The 26893-nt window shown below is 35.3% G+C and overlaps 1 protein-coding gene across 2 annotated transcripts; it reads left to right on the forward strand.

Annotated features, from left to right (window-relative positions):
- Window positions 1-2301: 2301 nt before the first annotated feature.
- LOC105458887 lies at window positions 2302-26717 on the forward strand. Of its 2 annotated transcripts, none has more exons than XM_011704484.1 (2): window positions 2302-3067; window positions 25369-26717. In XM_011704484.1, exons 1-2 carry the CDS (start codon window positions 3030-3032, stop codon window positions 26027-26029), a joined length of 699 nt encoding a protein of 232 aa, XP_011702786.1. In that variant the 5' UTR covers window positions 2302-3029; the 3' UTR covers window positions 26030-26717. The 2 variants fall into 2 exon arrangements, with proteins under 2 accessions (XP_011702786.1, XP_011702793.1); XM_011704491.1 differs by lacking the exon at window positions 2302-3067 and adding an exon at window positions 18875-19058.
- The last annotated feature ends 176 nt before the right edge of the window (window positions 26718-26893 follow it).

The raw sequence follows: 26893 nt of genomic DNA on the forward strand, positions 1-26893 counted from the left end.
AGACACAAAGATACGACGTGACAAAAAGATAATGCAAAAAAGCAATTTTACTGCGTAAATCGCGATAAAGAGGAAGAAATTAACTACACCTAATTAATAACTATTAATCTAACTATTCTAACTATATAATAACTATATAATAACTATATAATAACTATAATAAATAACTATTATTTTAAAGGATTCAGCAGTGTTGATTATATGAAACGCAGACGCAACAGCCGACCTCTCAGCAGATCTCTCGACAGCAAGGTCAAATTTTCATTATTTTAATTGTACGAGCGAAAGGATACGTTTAATCGTGATTAAATTTAGCGAGAATTAAAATTGAGGATTTTTAAAATATATGATAAATTTTATCGTTCCTAGGTATTATTAACGCACATTAATTTTAAAAAATTTCCAAAGAATTAAGATAATTGATGATTAAAATCTTTATGAACTTATTAAATGTATTTTTTTAAATCTTTTTTATGTATATTTTATTTATAATACTAATTTTACGCTAGCCTATTTGTACGAAATTTATTGTAAATTTTTCCAATATCAAAATAATATTAATAATGTAAATATGTTCCATAATATACGCCTAATAAAATAATCTATCAAAATTTGCTATTTTGATTATATAAAATTTGTATCTAATAAACATATATTTTTAACTTTAGCATAAGATTTTAGATATTTATCAAAACATTTAAAAGCGTAATTTCCTATTATTTTGTAACAGAAATATGTTCATGGTCTGTTGCGTAGAAAAAATCAATAATTTTAACTGCGTATTCCGAAGGTTAATCAGAGTCAAAAGTCTTAACACGTAAATATCAAAGTCACGATAGTATCATGCGTTATAAACGATTAAAGTTGGTAACGAGTGAAGTTCCCTCTCTTATAGAGCCATAATTATACGTGCACGTGTAGACATATCGATCGATTCACTAATTTATACAGCTCAGTTGATTTTTTTACCGTGCAATTAATTTTATCTTTTTGCTTATTATGCTGATATTACAGATACTGCGTAAAATTCAACCTTTTAATTCGTATCCATAGATATTTGCGTGATTATTGTTTATCAGAAACTTCGAAATAAAAAAAATTTAATTTTATTAATTGAAGCTTTAAAATAAAATAAAATTCTCGCAAACATCATGCTGAGCAGCGCAGATATGAAATACGCAATAGCGGAATACCTGTTTTAGAAAGGGATCAATAAAAATACAATGTGTTGTGTCGCACCGTTAAATCAATCAATGCCAGATTCGTCTCTAAAATTACTGCGGCTAATTATAAGTGTCGCCTACGATCGATTCGGTAAGCGGCTTACTATAATACATATATCGTACGTAACTTGTTCAGCAAACAACATTCCAATGATATTAGAATTTTTCAGCTGTATTGCAGGAACGTTGCTCATTGCTGCAATATTGCTAAAGTGTTCTAATATGGCAACACTTTCGTACTCCGTGATAAAACGTAGACGCGTTCGATAGCGTGTTGCAAAGCACGAATCTCGCTATAGTTAGAGAATATTAGTGATTCAACCAATTTATTCGTATATAATACACAGAATGCAATGTTCCTACAATGCAGCTCAAATGTTACAATATTGCTGGAATATTTTCTTATATATATAAGGAGACACATTTATATTAATAATATTTCATCAAATGGCTCAATAGTTATAATACCAGATGGATCTAATATCAAAAATTAAAATATAGTAGCCATGGTTGAATCTAATATCAAATGTTTGCTAATTTAGCAGTCATTGTTTCATTGTTGGAAGAACAATTTAAGAAACGTGGAAAGAAAATAAAAACGAGTAAAAAATATAAACACTCCCAGCTTTTCGTTACACCTGAAAAGAGAGAGAATTTTTCATGAAATGCACACATGGATTTTCGGGCAATGGAAGGAATTCAATTTTGTGCACTAAAAGAATTAAATTTTCATCATCTTTTATGAGATATGCATAAATAGTAAATACGAGGCGATTTAATTGTTGAATGTATGAATGTCAGGACCGCGCGCGGCAGCGATACCGCTTATACTTCGTCTTAGCCCTCTTTTAATCGTCGACGCCGGTTCGTGTCGATAACAGTTAGCGCGACGAATAATATCAATATATCAATTACACGGTATCGTTCTGTCGGTCCAGTGCGAGCTCGTTTGTCGACGGTTACTGATAAGTGATATAGTATACGACATGAATCGAGCTGTACGCCGTACGGCGTGTACGCGGAAAAAGGGGAGAAGAAGACGTCGATGCCGACGGAGAGGAAACGAGGAGCTCGCGTGGTCCGCGGCAGCCAATCACGCTCGCGGATTGTGGTCTGACACGAGAGCGCTGGTGGGAGATACGGCCAGCTGGTCGCGTGGCGTGGTGCGGTGGTGTGGTGGTGGTGTGCGGTACCCGCGCGCGCTCCTCGCCGTTGTCACCGCCTGGCTGCGTGATCCGTCTCGTGAGCTGAGCCGGGAGCGGCGTAAGTTCCGTGTGCATCGTCCGTTTCATTAACGCGTGAATACACGCGTGGCGTGATAAGGAACGCGGACGGAAGAGTTCGTCGGACTTGGCGCGCGGCTGGCTGATGAAACGGAGCGAGAGAGAGTGAGAGAGAAAAAGTTGGGAGGGGCGAGAGGTACGCGCCGCTACGCGTTGCAGTTCCTGCCAGTTCCGATCGGCGATGCTCCGTATAAACGCGCTTCGACGCTCGTCCAGCCTCGTGCGGCATTGATCGTCAAAAGCGAATTGCAAATCGGGATCTCGCACTCACTCGTCTCGCACAACGCAAATTTGCCGCACAGCGTTTCTTTCCTCGCGCGAGGACACACGCAAGTCGGACGGTTCGTCTCTCTCTCCTACTCTTCCCCCCCCCCGGCTATTGGCGGCCTGTCATCTCTCTGGGAGCTCTCGGCGGCACACTGCACGCCGGACCACGGAGGATTTTCCTCTCTCTCACCTCACAAGTGACAGTCAGGTGCGCGTGCACTCGCAGAGACTACACAACACGCCGACGTCGAACGGGATGAACTACGGGGACATGCCGAACGTCGAGTCTACCAGGTACGTGTTTGCCGGGGTTTCCCCGTTTTTCGATTACAGCCACTCCTCGCGCTGCTCCATGGACGAAACGCGTGCGTTCCCGTCCGATTTCAAGTCTCTTCCCTATGACGCGCGCGAGAGCCGCATCGTTCCCGCGGGAAGTCTCCCTTGGCGCGCGCGCGGCCGCATTTTTTTTGCGGCCGAGCGCGGATACCGCATTACCTATATATATACCAAGCGTATACGAAAATTTCTTTGTTTTCGTTCGCACGCGAAACCGTTTCGTACGGGGCCACCCGCGAAGGCGAATGGCCAACTTTTGGAGCAATATGGTCGCGGGCGAGCTAAATGAAATCGTGCTTGGACGTTGCAACATATATATAATCCACGGTATCCACGTATATATGGCGGGCCTTGACGAAAACTTTTCTCACACGCGGAAAGACGGATCCGCGTGCGAGAAGCCGCTTGCTCGACGAACGACGCTTCGGCGGAATCGCCGAGACTCCGCGTGCTTCATTCGCAGGTGTGCTACATTTCGAGTTGCGTTGTATATACGAGGCCGCGCGGTCGCGAGCGTTTAGGCTCTTTTTTTTCTTTTTTTGCCGAGTGGAGAACGTGCCCCCGGTTCCGTCGCGCTTTACGCAACGCTTCCGTGGATGTTTTTTTTTTCTTTGGTATTAGATACACTTTCATCACATGACCGAGACAGAGAGTTTGTTGCGCGAAACGACGACGACGACGACGACGACGACGACAAGAACGAGAGTTAGAACAGCAAAAATCGAGATGTCTCAGATGGAGAAACGTGTATTTCGTTATGTACACGTTTTGCAGTCACCCTTTTCAAATAACTCGCTTTGCTTGTTATGCTTGTACCAGCCACACAGATTGCAAAATACGACGAATGTTGAAACTGAAACTCGTATATGAAGGTACAGTACACGCCAAGTCGAAACAGCTCATACATCACTCGTAACTATGCAATTATACATTCGCCATTAATTTCAGTTCCGGTTTAGGCATTTCCTAATTGAACGCGCCGATCCTTATACGAAGATTTGAATTTTTGCGGTTTTCGCAGTTCCGCATGTGTTATAAGAAATTCGAAATTTGAAATTATTTTTTGATTATATATCTCTTCCATATGTGTGCAAATATTACGTTGTAAAAAAATTCATTAGACACAGCTTTTGACTAAGAATGAACGACGTCGAGTATACTCTCAAAATAAAAATATTTCATTGACTTATTTGGGTGGAGGTGATGTAGAACCGGATGAAACTCGAAATATAACTGGTTTCACGGTTCAACGCTAAATTATCTGTATGATAACACATGAATGAGCCAATTATTTTTCGTGATGAAATATCTTTTAAGATTATTTCTTAATAGACTCTTTAACATTCAGACAGCGAACAGCAATGTTTCTCTTCAAAATTCCTTCTTCGAAATTTACATGAAAACGAATAATATTAAATAAATATTTAATAAATTTTATAATTAAATTTATCAATTTAAATATTTATTTTATGTTAGAGACATATTGTATTTATAAGGTCACTGTTAATAACATGCATAAAAAAATATCACGCAAAATTTTGCGATCCAGCTTTTCTCCTTTTTATAAATAAACATAAGTCATTTGATCTTGGACAGACCTTGTGTCTTTGATTGTATCATTTGATTGTATAATTAACATTATAAAAAATTAATCAGTCATTAATTATAATTTCTTGGTCGCGTACAATTATATCTGAAAATTATATATTTTCAGATATAATTGTACGCGACCAAGAAATTATAATTAAGGTCTGATTATTTTTTTACAATGTTAATTATGCATGTTATCTACATTTTTATTATGTTGTTTTTATGTTGATTGATGGATCAAAGTTTATAGAATAAACATTTGTTATACAAAACAAAGTTACGATTAAAAACAAAAACAATAAAAAAATTACAAAGCACAACATTAAACAAAAAAACTTAAAAAAATTAAGAAATTGAATAAATACTGAATTAAATTAAAAAATGAAAAAAAATTTTATATATATATATGTTACATATAGGTATACGTATATATTTTTTATATACGTATAATTATACATGCACTGATTGTAAAGTATATACACGAGAGAACATGCGTGTATGTTTCGCAATTATATTATTTAGATTTATTTCTCACGAACACGTGATTGCGGCTGTTTAAAAAAAAATTAGATGCGAAAGGAATGATTGACGAAAGATAAGCGGTCACGTGCGCATCGAGGCGCAAAGTAGCACTCGGAGGAGTGAATTTGGAAAGAATCGCCGGCGCAATTTTACGCGAAGCACGTCCCGCCTTTCGGTCTTGGTCATCGTCTGTATAGAAAGTCTGGCATTAGCTGTGACTTTACCCGTGACACCATTGCATTGCCGCGACTTCGCCGCCACTGCGAAATCTTTTCTTGTAATAGCGAAATCACAAATAATCCCCTGAACGCACGTGAATTTGTCACAAGTGCGGGTCCGTCCAGCGCTTATTGTTAGAAATATTTATTTATCAATTAGAGCCGATTATACATATACATATATCAATGCGCGATTAGCGCTGAAGAATCTGTTCAAAGTTTTCTTTTCGTGATCGTAATTGCATGTGACAATGCCGTGATCAGGATAATCATGATAATGCGATAGCATTTGTTGACATTGTAGACTATTGCATAATAATCACGTGATAAAATTTTACTCGACATCGATCTTTATGAAAATTGATGACGAATTTACAGAAATCATGTGTCTTCATAAATATAACTAGAATATGTACACAAGTCTCTGATTGCTTTCGGTTTTTACTGGATATCAGATTAATTCATTTTGTGATATATTATTTCATTTAATACACAGTAAGAGCTTGCAGAATTATAATTTTTTTTTAAATATTTTAAGTAGATTTATTTAAAAATATTTATTTATAATAATGAAATCATTATATACATAGTTGCAATAAAAATAATAGAAAAGTCTTAAAATTTCAAAATGTTACAGTAATATTATGAATTGCTTATTTGTCACGGAAAAATACAAATATTATAAATATTACAAAAAATATAAATATTTTTGTTACTATTAAATAATTTGGGAATAAAAGGATGAATTTAATTTACATTTTAATTTGATATTAATCTTAAGCGCCGTTTTCATGAACTTCGCCAGACTTGATCAAAAACCTCACATTTCTCTCTGCTTTTCTTCCTAATGATACGACAAAGCATAGATATTTTTTTAAATAATAATTTTGGAACACGGGAATTAATTTTTTGCGTCGATTGAATACCGTTTTTCTTCTTTGTTGATCATTGTAATTCTGAAGACTATTAATTGTTAACATAGATATTTATACCGTTAATAAGTAATGGATGCGATTTTCTCTCCTTGCTTTGTCTCGAGTCTCGGATTTCTCCGAGGTAGTTCTAAAACTTTCATTGTCAGCTTCGGAAAGGTCAAACAATCGTCTGTTTTCGCGAACTTGAAATACCGATGTCGTAACCGACTATACGAATGTCGTGCACTTGCCGTAACGCCCACGCAACGCTGGTTATCCATCGTAATTCCAGTGACGTTAAACGTCTTGATAAAAATTTTATCATTATTATTATTATTATTATATTGCTTCAATGGTTAAATGACTTTAAGAAAGTCTGATGAAATTAGCGAATTTTGTAACATAAAGTATTCTGTAATAACAAAATGTAATTTCGTAAGTTTAAGTATTACAGTTATCAAGAATTGCTGTCAATAATAAAAGAATTCTCGAGAATTATTTCTATAATATGTACATTAGGATATACTACATGTATAAATATATAATCATTTATTAATTTATATATAAAAATAATAATGTATATTAATATTAATTATGTATTAAAGAATATTAATGTATTATACATATACATATATATATATATATATATGTATGTATATATATATATATATATCTTTTTAATTTTATATATTTCATGTAATATATATAAAATTAATAAGAGATCTTTCGGTTGCAATCTGCTTTATAGCTCTCTCAAGTGTAATTACAGCTGCGAATTCTATTCTAGTCCATTAGGTTTGGACAGAATCGATAAAAGCTGAATTACGTACATAATTGCACATAAAAAGTTTCACGTGATTTCTTTTGTGCATATTATTAAAAAATTCGAAATGGAGACTTTTTTGCATAAAACATATATCTAAAAATAATAAATTTTTATTATTATTAGAATTAATAATTTATTTCCGCTTAAATTTTAAACAGAAGACCTTAAAAAGAATTTTCTGTTGCTCAATGATGCAATATATATTATCAAGAAATAAGTTTAAAGGGTATCCGATATTTTTTTAGCACAAAAACTCATGTACGTAAATGTTTTATATATCGAAGTTACGTTTAATTCTTGATTTTTATTTTATGCTATCTGTTATTTTTTTTATGAACTTCTCGATTGATTCTTTAATAGAAATTGTTCAATTTTTTTTGTTAAAAAAACGATGATGCTATAACAATATGAGGAAGAGAGATCTTCCTTTCTGCTTTATTGCTTTATTTGTTACGCTGCAAAATCACTTCTAGACGATCCGCTCGCGCAATTACGCCTGTTATGTAATGCAAACATTTCAACGAAGACAGGCACTTTAGCCGACATATATCGCGAATTGATGTGATTTTTATGTTTTTTACTTATTCTATTATGGTGGTCAAAGTTCAATTTTTATGTCTTTTCATTTGCGATTATGCCCATTATAAGACGTGAGCGTGTAAACGATGTAAAAAATAAACGCTTTGATAAGAGGAAGATAAACTAGTATATGACGCTTCTATTACAAGTGAGCATACAAGAGAAAAAGCGCCTTTTATTTCCTTTATGCTTGGTTACAGGATTAAAGTTTATTATAGAACCGTATCCGCGAGTTTCTCGCTTACAATTATGCGTAAAGTGTAAATTATCGAAAGAAAATTTATCTTTTTTGCATATAATATTTTAATGTAAGATTTTAAAATATTTTGAGCAGTTGTGGAACGTTAATTGTAAATTATTGGATCAAGAACTTTTTTTGCGTCTACTTTTTAAATATTTATTTTCCTTTCTGTTTTTTTTAATTATTAAAAATACTATTTATTATTATGAATTTATTGTACATAAAATGAGCGATTTTTTCGTTGTTTTGTTTTTTTTCGTATTTTACGGAAAAGGAATTGAACTTGAATAAAACGAAGGTTATATGCAATTCGAAGTGAGCGCTTTCATTTACAGGATTTGCAATTGCAAAATTATTCAGATATACGAACAGATAAGATTGTTCCTTCTTATGTATATTGGCCGTATATTATGTATATTTTTAGAAATTATACAAATGAATATTTACAAAGTCATTCAATACAGATTTCGATATCAACACTTATATTTTACTTTTATATTCGTGCCATTTTGCAAGTACTATGTCAACCTCGAGATTTTTATAAATATACGATTTACCAATTCGGAAATTTGGCTGAGGTTTATGTAAATTTATTAAAAATATTTGCTGAGACACTTGTCCCCGAAAATAGTCCTCCGTTTTTTCATCTTTTGTAATATGTATATCTTATCAGAAGGAACTCAAAGGTCCTTTTACCTAATCGAAAACACGCTACGAGAAAGTGATATTTTTTTTGCAATTTCACGATAGCCAAATTTACGTTAATTGGGTTACGCAAAATGTTTATGCAAGAACGACGATGAATGTTTCATAAATACTCTACGATCGCATTTTAATTATCGCGATATATACGTATTTCCATATCAGCTGCGCAGCACTGAAAAGTGCTGCGCAGAAAAAAGCGCGGATGCGCGAAACATAACAGGAAAGGCATGAAAAACTTTCTTATTGGATTCGCGAAACTCGGGGCATCGTTCGCGAGGATCGAAGATCTGTCCAAAGAGCGACACGTGCCACGCTTGATTTAATCGATTGATAGCGCAATCGACATCGTCATTAATGCGTGCATCATCGCGCACTTCTCACGAAACCGTTCGAGCGATGCGTGCCCGTCACGTGAGCGTTGCATGTATCGATAAAAGTTACGGCTGTGACTAATTGCTTTTAAGTGACGATACTTTATGAGCGTCAGAAGGTTATCCCGACGAGACAGTTCGCCGACCTGATGCCTGGAAGCATCGAGAGCGATAGTTTGTTTGGAATGCTCGCTAGTCAGGCGTGTAATTGTTCGTTGCAGATTAGGGGCAAATTTTTTTTCTGCATATCGTAAATGCAGGGATCATGTCATTGGAAAAATTTCTTGGTCTGTATTTCTTTAAGATAAGCATAGGAAGTGTAGAGAGAAACATTTGTGGGGAAATGTAAAGCCGATCTGAATAATTTACATGTAGTTTTACTTCGTTTATTAAATCACTTTTTTAAATTATTTTCTATTTTTAATGAAAGATTTTGTTTTTTACGTGTTTTAATTGTCGAGGCGCGTTTAATAAATTGTGAGTTATAAATTGTGATTGAGGGGTGAAGCGTGAAGATCGTTTGAGCTTGCAAGATATGGAGATATTTTTAATTTCTGAATTTTCGATTTTCGCGAAAACGAGAAATGTTATGCGAAAATAATATATTCTATTTCATATGTATTTTGAGATGCAAAATTATTCTCAATTGTATCATGTTTTCAACATCGTGCAGAAAGAAATTTATCAATATGATACAACTAAATAGCTATTTTAACTAAATAGCTATTTTATTAATATGATACAACTAAATCATCCATATAAATATATTGTTATAGATATGACTATAATTATCTAACAAGATATCGACAAGAACAAAGTGCAAATTATGTACGTACAAAGTACAAATTTCATTGATTCTCTATACGACAACAAAATCATTTTGATAAATATATTGTTATAAATATGATTGTAAATATAATTGCCTAACATATCGGCCAGAACAAAGTGCAAATTATGTACAGAGTACAAATTTCTCTTATTCTCTACGACAACAAAATCATTCAGATAAATATATTGTTATAAATATGGTTGTAAATATAATTGTCTAACTGGTCTAACATATCGACAAGAACAAAGTGCAAATTATGTACAAATTTCTTTGGTTCTCTACAGTTTTTTCTCGTTATAAATATTCAATATGTATAATGTGTATAACTGTTAACAAGACATGTTTCTTATACCGTTTGAAATTTTTTACACTATCAATGTTACAAACTTCTTTATTAATTGCTATGTTTCAGTTATATATTATATATAGACATTATATAATGATTATATGACATATATAAGAAGTAAATAAATTATTCTATCTTATATAATGGTTATCTAGAATTTAATGATCAAATATCATGATAATGTCGGCAAAAAGAAATAATATTACAGTGCATAACTGTAGTATGTTTATCATCTAGTGGAATTTAAACTTCTTCTATAATCGAATTTTTTCAATTGCAATGAAAAGTCATATTTTCCTATACTTTATAACGAGCAAGAACAGAATGTTTATCGAATAAAGTTTTTTTTTATACTTATATAATTATATCTTATTTATATAATTATATATAATAATTATAACATTGTGGAAAACTTTAGAGTAATCAGCGATAAATGTTTGCGACGCTTCTTATTTTATTTAAACACTTAATTCTCACTTCTAATCATCTTTGAAGCTATACGCAAACATTATTAAAAAAATATCATTTACGCAATTATAATTTCTTGTTCGAAAAGTTGACCTTGTGAGGCACGAACATTCTGACGATCGATTTCACAGTAATATTGCATAATCCAATTCACGTACTATGCATTTCAATGTGTCGAGAGAGATATTTCGTTAGACACATTAACATACCTATTCGCATGCCATTCTTTCGATATTGAAGTTCAAGTTTACCGGCATGCGAAATGCGCAAAAATTTATCAAAATATAAGAGAAATTTATGAAAAAACTGTGCATTCTATATATTTCGAAAAATTTCGAATTCCTATCCGTGACCGAAAAATATGTATTTTAATGTCTCTTAATAAAATGTAAAAAATATGTTGAGAAAACAACTTTCGATTCGAATTGCTAATCGATAAAAAAAAGGATACGTAGCATCACGCGTAGAATGGAGATATTTGGGTCGTTCCGGAAGAGCGAACTATGAATCATGTCACTAGTTCCCCGATCTATCAGGCGTGCAAGATTTTTCTTTTCCAGCGATACGCAATTAAATCCAGAATCGGAAATGGCATGCGGCACCCAGCCATTTGGAAAATCATTAGTACTCTCTGTATCCATCCGGCCGATCGTTCGCATAGTAATCACGCACTACAATCCGTCACACATGTTCGTGAATCGCATGCTCGATTTCTCCTTTCTTGCACCCGTGCTGCTGGGTGTCATGCATCGTTGCTGGTTAAATGCAATCGTTGTTTGTCACGGAAAATCACGTGTCGTCTTTGTCACTAAATGACTCTCGATGACGCGTGAATCCATCGCTGGAATGTTCCTTTACGAGTTTTCTTCGCTGCGTAAAGTCAGCGATAATGAAAATTCACGGTACGAACGTTCGCGAAAGATCCCTAGAAATCAAGTCAGATAGTAGAGCTGTATCTTGTGGGATCAATGATTCATACATTATCATATTTCCGTCTCGATCTAACGCGCTAAAAATACAAATTCGCTTGCCATGCGAATTTTATGCGTTGAATCATTGCCACGAGTCACGTTTATTATCAAGTTTATTAAATAACTATGTTACTTGTACAATGCACCTGACAATTTTTGTCAAGGCAAGCTATTTTAATTTCTCTTTAATGGAACTTTATTTTAAGACTCGATCAATTCTTTGTGAAACTATGCTATTGAAATCGCTCGACTTTGATCTTACTAGGTCCGCGTTTTTTTAAGTTTCATTAAATTATGAATTGTTTATTCAATTTTATTAATTAATACGTTGTTGTATTATTGTAATTTGGTTTAATTCAATAGAAAATGAGATGAAATGAGATTTTTTTAAAAGTATTTAATTTTTATAAAGTAATTAGTTTTTATTATTTTTTTAACAGTAATTATGTCGCGTCAGTATTTGTATATCTCTTAATTCTTCATTGTAATAGGGTCATCTCCCGCAGCGAATTGCGACAAACGATAATCTCGCATTTGCATTGGAACGATAGCAAACAGTGTGATGTCATAATAAGATTAACTTGTTTAACTATTTCTGCAGGGCATTGCATTTAAATCGAAGAGCATTTTTTCGGTCTATTTAACGTTATAAATAAAAGCTTGTAAAATAAAGCATAGCTGTGTTGCTTGCATGTTTGTAAATTTATGCTTATCTCTAATCATCTGTTACACAGTTTTAACTGTTGTTCTCTGGAGGTACATTTTAAATAAAGTTAAAATGGACGAGCCACATACGTAAATGCAAACAATTGTAACTATTATCGTTATTAGCTACAAAAACAAAGTACACAGTTTATCAAAAACTGAGAAACGGGTGTAAAAATTAGAATTACGTGTATTCCTTTTTCATTGTTGAATCGTAAAGCGTATTTTTTATCGTTTTTACAGTCGAGCATTTATATTATTATTAAACTTATTATAGAAGAGAAAGAGAACCATTTTTTTACTGCATACTTACTGGCTTTTTTTACCGCTTTACGATTCGACAATGAAAAAGGATTTGAACACGTAATTCAAATTTTATAGCTGCAACCGTTTTTATCAGTTTTGGTTTAAAAAATATTCGGCTTAATGTGAAAGGTATATTCAGTTTGTAGTCCGCGTTTATACACTAAAATATGTCTGCAATTACATTATTAAACAATAATACGGTTGCAGACATGTTTTAGTATACGGCGTATACGCGGATTATAAACTGAATCTCTTATATCAAGCTGGATATTTACATTATTACATACTTTCTCATAAAAAATATAAAATAATAATAAGTAACAATATTTTTCGACTATTTTTTAAAAATAAAAGTGTACGTCGATACATAATTAATATTTATATTATTAAACAATATGAGATATATGTATATATGTATATAATATAATATATAATACTAATATATTAATACAATAATATTTAAGTAATAAAATCTTCATCAAAATTTATTGATAATAAAGAAACAACAAAAATGTTTTTACATATATCTAAATAATATCTCGCATTATAATAACAAAAATTGATTTTATGTCTACTCAATTGTATAGGTATATCAAGCGAGACAGTAGTGATACCAAATAAATTTCTTCTTTTTCTAAAAAGGTTTTTTTTAGGTTTGCATGTTTGCACGTTTTCTTGCGTTTGATTTTTGCGTCTAGAAAAAGTAGAGATGCTTTTAGGAGAAGCTATTCGATATATTTGACATGGACTCTCAATCTTTTCTTGAGTGCACATGCACCGAGCGTAATGCTTCGATATATTTATTCAAAGCACGCCATGTTTTACATGGCCTTTTAATTCATTATTCTACGCATAAGTTTATACGGTTTCCTCGCGCGGCACTTCGCTTTTTATTGTACGTCGCTTTCTTTGTGTTAATCAATTTATATGCGTCGCATTGGTGATACATTATTCTTGCACAATTTCTTTAAATATAAGTATCCGACGACGAAAAGAAATAAATTAAAAATCGCATATCATATACGAGATTTGACAAATCTCAACAGTAAATATTTCATCTGAAAATTTTGTTTTTTTAAGTTAATAAATACCTCAATTTATTATATATTTTATATATTTTCGCAAAAAATTTTACTTTATCAAGAAAACATCTGTCCAGATGTTGACTATTAATTTTGTAGCTGCAATTTATAACTTGACGACGAATATTTTATCACACATTTGCTCGCTCTAGTCGAATATAGTTAAAAATAATGATGAACAAAGCTATTAATGCGATGTTAAGCTGATGATATAAAATATAAATAGGAGTCTGAAATTGGATAACTTCCGTGAATAAACATAAACAAGCGTGATTTGTAGTAATTCTATATTATAAATATTTTGACTAAGATACTACAGAATTATTTGAGAAGCTGCAGATGTATGTATTTATACCTCAAAACTCTTCGTTTACTTATCAATTTTGCAAAACATTGCGTGAACATTAATCTCGTCTAAATATGTTACGTAACGCATTTCTGTTCTTAAGAACTACAATGAAATCGAAACTCGGAATTATTAAATCTTATTATTTTTTTCCTGCAATATCTATCGATTCACTGTGTGAATTATTCTTTTATTTTATTTTACGGACACAATATTAGTGAATTTAACGCTCATCAATTTTGCGCATTTTACGTCTTCTATTTAAAATAATATACTTGCAAATAGAAAAAGATTTGAACATGTCCTTTTTACAAACTTATAAAACTTTTGTAGAGAGTAACCAAAGTGTATATAATTGAAAATTGACATGTGTATATTATTACAAATTTAAATTTCGTACATTTTAATTTATAATGACTTATATCCTGTGCAGTACTTATATACAATACTTATATACAATACGTCATACATAAGCTAAAAAGCAAAACTAGATATGAATATTAATAACGGAAAAATATAATCATTACATATAATCCGTATATCATACACGTACGTACATAAACATATCTGTACACGCGAATTCGCAGTAAATTAATCATTTGTAAGTAAGTTCTGGGGTAAGGAACTGTTGTAATCTCGATATATTCTGATTTTTATTGACCGATTCAAAATATGTTATTAGACTAATTTTTTTACGCCATGTAACATTTACGAGCGTACTTCTGTTGTAGTTTCGAACTTATTTATAAATGATTAAAGTTAATTGACTCCGTGGAATTCGCGTGTTTAGATATGTTCATGTACGTCCGTGTATATATACTGATTATTTTTCTTACTATTTATTAATATTCATACCTAGTTTTGCTTTTTAGTTTGTGTACGACGTATTGTACATAAATTCCTGTGCAGGAATGTGATGGGCTACGGAAATTGAAACTTGAAGTATTGTAATTGTTTAAGAAACATTTTATGCACAAAAATTAACATAATATCTACAATACCTTTTGCATAATTCAAAACCAATTGAGAAATTTTGATTGTAATTATTTGAAAATATGAGAATGCATTTTGATACTAAAATTTCGAGCAATGCTAAAGCTTGATAACTATGCGAGCAATCTCATTTATTGGGAACAAAATTTGGATTTGATTAATTGGATTAATTATATATTAATTTGAAAATATATATAGTTTTATTCTTTTCATACACGGACATTCCGTTATTTCGCATTTTCTCTAGAATAATCCAATTTCAAAGTTCTAAACGTTTTACAAACAATAATTCAACTATATGAGTGCGTTTAAAAATGTAAATTACATTTTAATTTATATAAATAATTTATGATCTGGGTAGCATTTACGTTAAAGAGCAGTGCTAAATTAATTCAGCAAACTGACTATTAGTTGAATAACTGCAGCTATCGATAGAAGCTACATGAGCGATATATATTCATATTATCTGGAAACTTATATGTTAAAACTCAATAAAATGTATGGAATATGTACTATAAATATGGCAAGTTTTTATTATTTTCTAATAAAAATAACATGAAATATTTCTATATGAAAATGTTAATACAAGTATTTTCATATTAACAATATAATATTTCTTAAAATTGAAAAAACATAGGCATGAATGATATTGTTCTGCTGTAGTCCTAATGAATTCCACTTGAACTCGCGTGTGATATTTAATGAATTTTTTGGCGTGATGCCCGAGTGCGAAAGAGAAACTCTGTATTAGTTAATCTATACGAGAATTGACATTAACTTTAATTAGCTCTTCTCTCGGCTGCAAGTATTCGGCGACGCGGCATGAAATCAAGTTTAATTCTTCCGATGAAACGCGCATTGCGGAAAATCCACTGTCGGTCAGCGAAAGCGGTCGACGATCTTTCCATACTTTTGCTGTTGGCGCGTAATTTTCCAGTAGATAATAGCAAATGCGATGTGAATCGTGCGAACTGGCGGAAGTTATGCCAACATCTATTACGTCAGCAAAATTATGACTTGGATAAAACGCACTTTAAGTTCTGAACATTTATATGGATATTTGATTTATGTAGGTATGCATATGTATCTGTATGTATACATTTTAATTTTAATTGGCTTTAAAACACGCGCGCGCGCACACACACACACACACACATGTGCGCGCGTGTGCGCACACACTGAGTTAGAATTGCAAAATTATTTAAAAGTCGATTTTTACTTATATTATTTTAGTCCTTGTACATAAAAATCAATATTTTTGTATGCAGCTTATATTATTTTTCAACGGAGTATTGTCAGGAATGTTTCAAAAGTTTTGATGTTGGAACTTTTTAAAGTGACGCGATCAATGGCATATGTAGATTTGATACCTCGTATTTATAAAATGTCATGGTGTTGATACATTTTTGCACGAAATATTGGTGCATGTGTTATCGACAGCGCCTGACAGATGTCCGATAAGATGATAATTGGTCACGGTCCTATCCGGCTGTTATGTGTGATAAACACAACTCTCTTTCCTTAACGTTAATCGTACGTGATTTTGAACGCGCAAATTCCAGATATCACCTCACGACCTTATGCGAGTCTGAAAGAGCAGTGCGATTATACACGTCTGTTCAATTATTTATATGATGTAATATTGAATTAATTATTCACATAATGCTCAATGCATGTATATTAATGAGTTAAAATAAGTAAACCCAAGTAAATAATGCAAAAATAAGCAGAATGTCGAAGAAAATTAAACGTTAAAATCAAGTGTTGAATATTCTTGGCCTTAAATTGTGCCAAGTAAGAAATCACCTATTGAATACATGTTAAGTAGCTATAATTACGATCAAAGTAGTAAAAAATTATTTAAACCTAGTAAACTCAAAGACGTAGAAAAATATCCGAATAAACTTGATAAATTTTTTGAAATCGTAAATTCTCCCTCCTATGAAATTCAATTTTGATAAAGTATGTTAAATTATTTGAAATTATCGTGGCTGTTACTAATAATTTTGTGGCGTATCACTGTGCGTCGAAATTTAATATCGCGAATTAATTAATGTGATATTTGAGTTAATTAATATAATATATACTTAACAATCGCGTATCGTGGAACTAGCTTACAAACGCTTGATTGACGGTCTCAGATAAAGTGAGATCGCGTTTCGCTGAAGAAACGCATCGTTCTTTTTTCTTGATACCCTTCAATCATGATGTAAAGGCGCGTTTCCTCTATCGAGTGCATGAAAGAGAAAGAGAATGAGAGAGCGGCGAATGATGAGGTATAGAGCGTTACGTATGTCAATCGTCTTAGAAAGTTCACCGGTGGTATTAGTACCGATGCAGAAAGTGCACGGTGATTTACAGAGTAATAATGGCACCGCGAATCTTGTTTATTTGGGACACGTGTGAAAATCCAAATTGTGTTCCACTTTTGCGGAACTTCAGAGATTCTATCTCTATTACGCATAATGAATGTGCTTGGGTTCAATCGAGTGATAAATGTAATTTTATACATCTCTTTCACTCGAGACCGGTTCTCTCCTACAAATAATTCCTGAACGATGCAATCCATAATGCGGCGTTTACAATAAGACTTAAGATTTAAGAAAATTGATCAATCATAGTCGATTATTTATCTCACGCGAGAAGAATAATCGATTGTGATTGATCAATTCTCTGAAGTCTTAAGTCTCATTGTAGACGCCGCTTAAGGAGCACAAAAAAGAATGACGGGCATTGTCGAGCGTCAGCTCTGACACTTTTTTTTCCCCCCGTAAAATTAAGCAAATACCTGTAGATTGCCGATTGCGCTTCGGTACATACTCAGTTTCGCGTTTTAGACCCTCGTCGGGAGAGACGATTAAATGAACAAAAAAAAAAGTACCGGCGAACAATCGCGATGCTATAAAATGTTTGCTCTTCACTGATTACCTATGTGCTATGTTGATCTTGCTCAATCGTTAAATCCGAAGTCCATGATATTTCCGCGGGAATTTTTTCTTCCCGCGTCATTAGCGGGGTTCATCAAATTGCAAATAATTCCGTTTCCCGGGAAGAACGATGACGTATTTCGTTATACACGTTGCGCGTGCGTGTGTATGCCAGTGTATACAGTCGAAACATTACCGGGAAGCGGAGATATGTACTTTCGCGACGTCATATCCTTTAACGTAATTCTGCACGTAGTCTTCATTTTTACAATCTCGTCTTGTTTCATTGCTTGACTTAATAACACAATATGTGTTATTAGGTAAAAAGCATTCTCGGCATTCCCGGCGTTTGCTCTACGAGTTCCCTCTCGGTTTACTCGTGGTATCTGCCGAGGAATCGATTCGTTCTACTCGTATTTGAGGAAAAAAAAACCGGTTGATGACGACGGCGAGTACCTCGGCTCACCTGAGATCACGAGCACCTGTGTGTCGATTGACGTCAGGATTATCGGCGGACGAGAGGAGGCAGGTTAAAATCGAGAGCTCGCGATGGCGGCGGCGGCGATGGGGGGGTCCGCGTTCGGGTCCACGCCGCCCGCCGGGACTTTCGATAACCGGTCAAAGGTGGGCGATCGTGGAAGGCGGCCAGGGGTAAATACCGGAATAATTGTTGGGGACGATATCGGGTCCCACCATTATCATATAATACGCGCTCGCGTTCACGGGGTCAGCGCGCAGGAGAGCTTTTTGCATGGCAAATATACGAGCCGCGATCGGGGGGGCGAATATTCATCAGCGCGGGCCGCCACACCGCCGGTCTTTACCTTCTTAACGGACGTCCGCGAAGTCCGTCCCCTCTGTCGGTCTCGGCAGACTCGTCCGCAAAGTGTGGGTACACGCCGATTACCGGGCGACACCAAGCCGCGCTCGATCGTGATCCAGTTCGATCGTGGGCACTCGAGGTATCCCGCGCGGGAGGATATTGCGTGCAGGATGTTGTACTCCAAGCGGTACGTACGTGCAGAGTCATACGGATAGACAATCCTGTGTCGCGATCGGGATCGCTCGTGATGTCTCTCCTCCACTCTGCGACTATACTTCTTTCTCTCCGAAAGTAAAAATGTTCACCGCGAAACCTCGTGACTGCCTTCTAACGTACTTTCGTTAGCGATCTCCTCGCGAAACGTAATACTGTCAATGACAGCAGATTCACCGCAATTGTTTTACGTCGAATGCCGATAGGTTCTTCCGCGGAGGAAAGCGCGGATGCGTAAAGAGCGGAACGAACGGTTTTGCTGAAGTATCTGAAGATTTAGCTGAATTATGTACAGATCTGAAAACAATAATTTTATTGGACTATCAAAATAATTTTGTAGAACGTTCACAAGCTGATTCGGAAGCTATCGGAATGTCAAAACTGTTTGCAGCATTACACATCACGTTTTGAGATTTTCTTTTACATATACATAATTATTTTGATGGTTCAACTAATTTATTTCTAGATCTGTATATCTGATTAAATTTTTAAACACTTCAGCAGAATTGTGCTGAATGCCGTGTAGATTAGAAATCTGCGGAAGAACGCGCGATAATCTTTTGTAATCTCCCGTGGATCCTCCGCGGAGAATTGACGGGAAGTACCACTTCTCGCGGCTGCGACTGTTTAGACCGTTCGCGATTTCAACTGTGGAATTTAGCATCTTCGACGCCTCGGGCGATGGCTCACTTTGAGCACATTCCTCGTTTCCCTAAACGAGGCGCCGCGCCGCCGTGAAAAAGAAGAGATACACGAAACGGTACCTCGCGGGTATAGTATCTCCTTCGAAAAAGTGGCACGGGTTTCTTCCTCGCGTCGCCCGGACGTTACCTCGTGATCGAGGTTTCACGTACAGATGCATGGTTCTCGGTATCGGAACAACCTAGTTACAGAGCCTTTGTTGAAACGATTGGCTTTACGGTAACGCGATCTTCATTTCGGGAATCTTCTCTTTACAGAGGAAGCTGTATTCAAACGTAATTTGCACTTTATAAAAGAAATTTAAAAAACGCAGCTTGATCGACAGAACAATTTATAGATTTCATAACTTCTTCTCATTAGGGGATATTACATTTGCCGTTCGATGAAATTCTATAAAAATTGTAATGGAGTTAAATAACGAATGTCTCAAATACGAGAGGAAAACGAAGTTATACATTGTTTTCACATGAAGCGACTGAGACTCAAATCAAATTTTACTTTCCGCGGTTTTCAGAATTCGGCATAAATGTATTGCTTTACGGACGGATAATAAATTAGAGAAGATATTGTCATGTCATTTATGTTAACATATTATTTATCTCGCTTGTTAAACGTGTTTGACATATGTTTGTATAATTACGATATACATATAATTTTAGGAAAGAGACTTTGTCTTTGGCAATTTCCTTGTTTTTCCAAATTGTTAGCCTCGTTCATTATTTGTCCCAATTTTGTTTACAACTCATAAAACTTGCTCCTTAAAATTTCGAGAAAATGATCGTATCGCAGCACTAATCTACTTATCTTGGAAAGTGATCATCATATAAGCCTCAAGCGTGTTTCTTAAAGTTATCGATAACCTAGTTATTGATAGATGAGTCAGAAAGAAGTTCTATGAATAAAATTTATAAAAAGCAAGACGTTGAGGGAAGTTTTCTCGAACAATAATTTCGAGGATATCGATTGTATCTAGTTACAATGTTTGCTCAATCGAGATTTCAATATAACGGAGGAATTTGATCTCATGTGTTTATTATACGCGAATGACGAAAAATAACCATCCAATATTTTCTGTATCTGTAACATCGGAGATCCAGGGAGAGTGTTACACATACCGGAGCTCTCTCGATCTCTAGTTTCGATGTGGTAAGAGAGTTAAAGGACGGACCGACGCGACGCTCTCGATAATAACTAAGGAATGCGTTTTGATTTCTCCGTTCCGCGGCGCGGCGCGAGGGAGATAGTTCGATTTTCGGATGCACGCTGGACCGGGCCTGCGGTGCAAGTGGGACAGAGTAGGCCTATAATTATAAGTAGAACGCTATACGTTACGGCATGATGCTATTTTTAGCGTGTCACCTGAGAGAGACACCTCGCTTAATTTCGCTGTCCTTAATCAGTCGGGTATCGATGTATAACGCTAGAACGCGCTGTTTATCTTCTCCAACGGACTCCCCGTAACCCTTTTTAAAGGGTTACCGGCGACGTTGGGTTGAAGGCAGCCGAGTGTCGCGGATCCGAGTGACGCCGTTGCAATGCGCCGTTTATAAATATAAGGCGCTCTCGATGTGCAGAGAACAATATATATTGCATTATTGAATATCGCGGAGAGAATAATCGGCGAGAGGAGAAAGTCGCGGTCGCCCGTCGCGTCGCCGCGATCATTGTGCAATAAGACGATCATTTGCAATTCGAGCTTGTGCGATGTGTTTGCGAACGCAAATTGCACTTGCAACTTAATCGTGATGAAATTACGCTTCTCGAGTTCCCATCGTTTTCCGCTGAAAGCGAAGGCCGAAGTTAGCGAATCTCGATATGATACTCGCCGTGAGGACCTTTGCACGATGCGCACTTTTTTACAACTCGCCCCGGTCAATGCATTTATAGCAGATTTCCATTTTGTTCACGTACTCGCTATGCAAGTATCGGCGATTAACATAACAAAGCGATTTCATGAATTCGGCCGGGAGAACGATTGAATATTCATGCGTGAAACGAGCAGTCGGACTTTATTGCAAATTTCAGCGATCGCCGCCTAATGCCGGTTGCTGGGTAGATAAGCTTCGCCCCGCGATTATTTAATTAATGATGGTCACTTAATTAATGACAAGAATTTTTTGCTAAACTCAATCTAATGCGGAAGTCATTGCTTCTATTGATTCCTTTTTTTTCCTTTGTTCGCTTCTTTTTTTTGCGATGCGACGATAAGACGGACAATAATGTTGCACTTCACAGTGTCAGTAAATCCAATTGAAAGCTTCTCGTATATATATATATTTTTTTATTTCATACGATCGAAAAAGATTCGTTTGATAAAGTGGATATCTCTCTATTCTTCTGATGATCTCGATAATGAAAAACAAGATCTGCATTTAAACAACTCGGAGAAAAATAATATCTTATATTCGTGATGCTTTTAGACAAAGGTAATGCTTTTTTTTTTTTGGAAAAATAATTTTTGTAAATAAACCCATTTTTCAAAATTTTATTGAAATAAAATCGAATTCAAATCATGATATTGCAATTTTTATTGATATATACGAGTAAAATATAATGCTTGCATGATTGAATATGTTGTTACGTCGTAAGCTTTTAAAAATTATCTTAGTATATTAATATGAAGTAAAAAAGAAGTTAAGCATTGACGAAAGAATTTATTGAAATTTTCTGAAAAATTAAAGAAATTATTCAACTATGAATGTTATTACTATTAATTACTGTTTGCTACATAATTATTATGAAAATTTATTATGTAAATTCTAGCTTATTTGCTTTTATGCATTTATTTATGTATGTACATAGTAAAATCAGTGAGAAATATGCATGAAACATTAAATTATTATATACAGATAAAATGATTTACATTGCAATAACAATGACACAATAATTCATATTAATATCATAATCAGTTACAAACATTGATTCGTTGAATCAACATTTTAATCCTATCAATTCGGATAATGTCAATAAGATTTGCGTTAATTATGCAACAGCTGCAAGGCATCGCGTGATGTAGATATTTTTTTGGAAACGCGTATATTATTGCGCGGAAGAAAATTCTTGATTTATTTGGGCTTATTATTACTTTGGCAATTAAATATCAATTAATATTAATTTTGTATATCAAATACAAATAAGTTTTGTTGAAAATCAACTTAAAAATAAATTTATATTATTTATATGTAATTATACTTTTGTGATGAACGTTGAGTTTTTTAAATTTGTGCTTCAAAAATGAAATGGTCATTGTTTTTAATTTTAATATTAAATTGCTATAATACGTGGTTTGTAAAATTCTAATGGATTTAGGAGTATATAATTTGTTTATTTAATAATAAACAAAAAATATATATTACACAGTATATAATACATTAAATAAACAAGGTGTACGCGATAAACTTCCGATATTTTGAAATAATAAGAGAAATAAACTTACATATTTCTGGATACCTTTCTTTATTGTAAAAAAACAATTAAAAAAGTTTCTTACAAAAAGTTACCAAACTTCTACATGAGCACCTTTAATGACACGAAGGATATCGATTCCACTTCAGGCTAAGTGCCATGCAGCATGTCATTAATTATGGTGCCAATGACGGCCGCAATCCGGTTGCGCAAGGCGTTCACGTTTTGACACTTTGATGGAGTAAACTGCGTTCTTGATATCCTCCAGAAGAAAAATTCAAAAGTTGTTGATACCAAGCGAACGTAGTGGTCAACAAACGACAGCACCGAATAAAACGCAAACTTGACCTTATGTGACATCAATAAAAAATATTAGACATCTACATTACCTGATTTGTAAGATAATGTTAAGATCTGAGAGGTTTATCATGCATATCTTGTGTTATATACCTACATATATTGTGTATGTATATATTAACAATAATAATTTCAATTAGGCTGTTAATTTATATAACGAACAAATAGAGAAGAGAGTTACATATGGCTGAGGCTAGACGTTGGTCAATATTTTTAATTTTTTTATTTTTAAATTTTAGCTATAGTGAACTGCACGCTATAATTACTTTCGGACTTTTAAGAACACAATCATAATTTTACGCTAAAATAATATTACATATTAAATTGATTTCAATTTGATATATACTACAAGCATCTTTAAAACATTGTAAAGAACTTATTGCGAAAAATATTACCTCAGCCAAAGTTCATACCTGGAACCTTCCGATTTTCCCAGGGCTGGTATCTTATCTATTCGACCGTGAAGGCTGTGGTAATATTTATCGCAATAACCAATATTGATAGTTTAACATTATTATTCCATTTTATTCCACTTATTGCAAAATGACAGCTACTTAGTTTCAGCAACTTGTCGATCGTGTGTGCATGGACGTTGTATAAATTGGTATAGTCATTAGCGTTGGTATTTTCCGAAGATACGAAATCGAATTGCAATTGCATCGAAGACGGGGAGATATTCCTCTCAAAGTGTCACGCTCGCGCGACACTACATTGCTTGATGACATTGCGTCATGTTCGCTTTATTGCGCCATCATTGTCAAGCGCATGCATACAAATCAACCGTTTGAGAAATCTTCTTTTCCGCAGCAAAACGCTGAAGCAACAGGACGCCGGCGTTCGCTCGGAGTAATCTTTTATATGATGTGTTTTGACTATTGAATATCTCCCCGGCCGTTGAGCAAAGATCAGACTAGTCACCTGTCGTGTAAGGACATTCTATACGTTCAGTTAATCTTAATGACAGTTTCAATGTCAGTCCTACTAATGAATAGGCGGCGACTTTGCGCCAAGAGACGGAAAAATTCAAATGACTTTCATGATCGTGAATACCAACGGTTTTGTTAAAAAATGAGTTTCGATTAGTTCGAACGGAGTTGTTGTTATGGTTGCGTAATAACAGTCTTTTGTTTTTTAAAAGTAGGATTTGTATTTGTTAAATTTATTTATACTTAAAAAAGAACCGTTATAATCTGATGAAGAGCTAATGAAAAATTAGTTAACAAATAAATACTTGATTATATTGTTTTTTTTTACATCTTTAAATGTCGCGAAATCTTAATAATACGTTGACAAAATAATATATTCCTCATTCGTTTTTAAAGTAGATTGTCGATGTGGAAAATTTCTAGCCTTATAGCAAAGGAAAAAATGCCACTTGATCGCATTTTATCGTAATTTTGAAGGCCAGCAGTATTGGTTTCTAACGTACGCCATTTAGGCTACTTTAAAATGCAAAATGTTAAAAACGACACTATCGCCGTTAATTGCAAACGATTATGCTGTCACGAAAAAAAGAAAATTTTTGCTATGTGAATCATCAATACACACTGAATTTTCGCTGACATACTATGTGCTCATGGACTCAACATTAATGCATTATTCTGTCTGACATCTGAAGGAGCACACAATGTAAGATTTTTTTGATGACAGCGAAAGTGTTAAATGTAATGTTCAATCATTTTTGCTTATTGTGGAAGGATGAAAGAATTATATTATGTAGTGTAGATCGTAGTTAAGTGTAAACGCTTTTTAAAACGTAAGGCTACGTATCTTGAAACGTGTAACATGTTAAAAGAACAGTGAATAATTTTCCGTTGCAGGAATCTGCGGAGGATCGCCCGGCACGACGAGCCGGAGTTCAGCAATGCCAGCATCCTGAACAGCATGGAGAAGTTCGTGCGCACCGTCAACGAGATGGAGGACACGATTCTGGTGCCCAGCCGGCTGCTGGATCTGTCCGTGGGTGACGCGGGCGACACGATCTGCATGAAGGGCAAGCGCGGCTGCACGGTGAAGGACACCCTGGCCAACACCGATCTGTACCGCCTCTACAACATCATCAATCAGATGAAGATCGAGCTGCTGTGGTCGCAGGAGCCCACGCGGGGCGCCGTGACGGACGAGCAGACGCCGATCAAGAGCCACCCGGTCGGCAGCCCGTCAGCCGAGCTGGCGCACCACCATCCGGCGGCCATGAACGGCAGTACGAGACTCGGCCACGTGCGCTGCCCCAGCACCACGTCCATGCAGAGCGTGCAGAGCGCGTCCTCGATCGCCTGGACCTCCGACTCGGATTCCGAGAACGGCATCGAGATCGACAGCGGTCTCGAAGGTGAAGAATGCGTGGTCGATCTGGCGAGCATCGCCGCCGAGAACTTCAAGCGTCATCTGCGCGGCCTCCACAGCAGTATCGCCCGCATGACCGAGGCGGCCGAGTATCTGACGTTGCGGTACCAGGCCGACGTGGGCGGGCAGGTCTGATTCGCCGCCGGTATCATCGGCATCATCATCGTCGTCACCGTCGCCGCCCGCGCGTCATTGATTGTCACCCCGTGTTAGTCGGCATCGCGAACAAATCTCGCGTCCTCGCCTTGTAATCGATCTCATGGACGCTCCCGCGAGACTTTCGGTCTCTCCTGAGAGACTTCGGCCGAATCTCAGGAAACCGGAAAAAACGCCGACGGCGAATCGCGTAGGACGCTTTTTGCCATTGACTCCCCCCCCTCTTCCCCCCTCCGGTATCATTTCGCTATTTTATCGAGTAACTCGCTGTAGTTAAAAGTACGCTGTCCGCGCGATCAGTTTACGCGAATTTCGGTAATGTATTCACACAGGAGGACGCGACTATGCGAGACAATAAATTGTCGTCGGGTATGTAGAACTTCGCGTAAATTAAACTATCAAGTTCTCGAATAGAATTGAGACTATGAGATAAGATGTCCCGAGGTAAGATGTCGCGTTATTTTTGGCCATAGCATTACGAGGAGATAACGTTTGGTTCTACTTTGAATAATTTTCCACACCGGCAGTCGAGTCTAATTCAATAAAATGAGAAGAACCTAAAATCAGGGATGGATGTGATTATACATAATATAAATAATTTTTTCATTACTTTATTGTGCGTGGAACATATTGTGTTTCTAGTAATAGGTTTAGATGTATACATATATATATATATATATATATGCGTGTGTCGATTATGGAAGGTGAAACGTAAAACAAAAATCTCGTATGCGAAAGACACACTTAGGCTGCGTTCCGTATTCACGCTTTTGGGCGCTTACAGCGCTCACGAAATCGTTTCATCCTTGTTTGTTTATCAAACAAGGATAAATCATGCTCGTG

This window comes from Wasmannia auropunctata, unplaced genomic scaffold, assembly GCF_000956235.1.
Source record: "Wasmannia auropunctata unplaced genomic scaffold, wasmannia.A_1.0 LD336101.1, whole genome shotgun sequence".
NCBI lineage: Eukaryota > Metazoa > Arthropoda > Insecta > Hymenoptera > Formicidae > Wasmannia > Wasmannia auropunctata.